A 1,294-nucleotide genomic window follows, 5' to 3' on the forward strand; every position below is an offset into this window, starting at 1 on the left:
CACACACACACACACACACACACAGAAAGTTCTCAGAAAGCAATAGTGTTGATAAAAAAAAATTGTTTATGTGTAGGCAGGCCATACTTTTATTAGCTTTCTCTCTGTTTAAAAGTGGAATAATTGATAATCCTTTATCTTTGGGCATTATTTTCTATTTTCAGATGCCTCTAATATCACTTCAAATAGAAAATAATCAGAGACACAATGATTAATATGGTGCTAAGGAAAAATAATTTATAATTATATGCCTAGTTAAATAATTACTCAGAACTGAGGCAAAATATGAGCTATAAGACAAAAAACAAAACAAAATAAAGAAAAAGTTTTGCTCACATCCCACATACTGATATGTTCACATTTTCATCCGTGATACTGATAATCTTTGGTACGTGTACTTGGACCTCAAACTTGGGAAGCACTGTTGGAAAGGTAAAAGAAATAGGAAGACTGGTGAGCATTTCATGGAAATACATTCCTTTTATTTCTATAATTTCTCCCAAAATGATACCTTGAAATGCTAGATACATTTTTCATTGTACCAATTTAAACTTAATAAGATTTGACAAGATCATGCCAAATCGAGCCATCTGATTACTGCAGATTTCAGTGATACTTAAGTAGCTCTTGCTACCTAAGTCTCTACTAAGAGCTTTTGTACTGACAGAATTGTGGTGGTTTTAGCTGACTTTAAATCAGACCTGAGGAAAATTCAAGAATCTAAGTGAGTTCACAGTAGACCAAAAAGTTGTCCTTTTTCACTAGTAAATATTAAGGAAGTTAATATTCATATCTGCTGTGTAATTTCTTAGTCATCAAAATGAAAATGTTGTTGATTAGGAATAGGGGAATATTTTGGGATAAGTTTACTTTGATATCCTTTTTTATAATATGGGGTAGCACAACAATGATAGTTCCTAAGAGAGTGCACTGTATACTAACATTGCCACTGAATTCCTCACAGAGCTCCTGGTTTTGACACGCAGAAATAGTCTGAAATATTTTTCTACAAATGTTTATAGTTGCAAATCCTGGAACAGGTTTCCCATAGGTGTATCTGTCACATAAGAAATAAACCAGAAACTGAGGAAGGATGTCTATATTCTCTAATGCTAACCTAACACAGAACAGGCAATTTCTTTTTGCAGTCACATGTACCTCTCTATCACTTTGGGCTACTATCGAATAGAAGTAGGTCTAAAAAATGTCTTTTTTAAGGGCCCTGCCTGGTGGCACAGTGGGTTAAAGATAGTACTAAGAAGCTGAAGCTATTTCCACATGAGTTTGATCCCCG

General features: G+C 34.1%; 1 protein-coding gene across 1 annotated transcript in view; it reads right to left on the reverse strand.

Moving 5' to 3' along the window:
* The window catches only part of PZP (pregnancy-zone protein), a 37,636-nt gene that overhangs the window by 28,704 nt on the left and 7,638 nt on the right, over window positions 1-1,294 (reverse strand). The window contains 1 exon segment of the mRNA XM_004692582.1: window positions 943-1,112. Coding sequence (XP_004692639.1) covers window positions 943-1,112 — 170 coding nt within the window.

This window comes from Condylura cristata, unplaced genomic scaffold, assembly GCF_000260355.1.
Source record: "Condylura cristata isolate star-nosed mole 26May11 unplaced genomic scaffold, ConCri1.0 scaffold00034, whole genome shotgun sequence".
In the NCBI taxonomy this organism is placed as follows: Eukaryota; Metazoa; Chordata; class Mammalia; order Eulipotyphla; family Talpidae; genus Condylura; species Condylura cristata.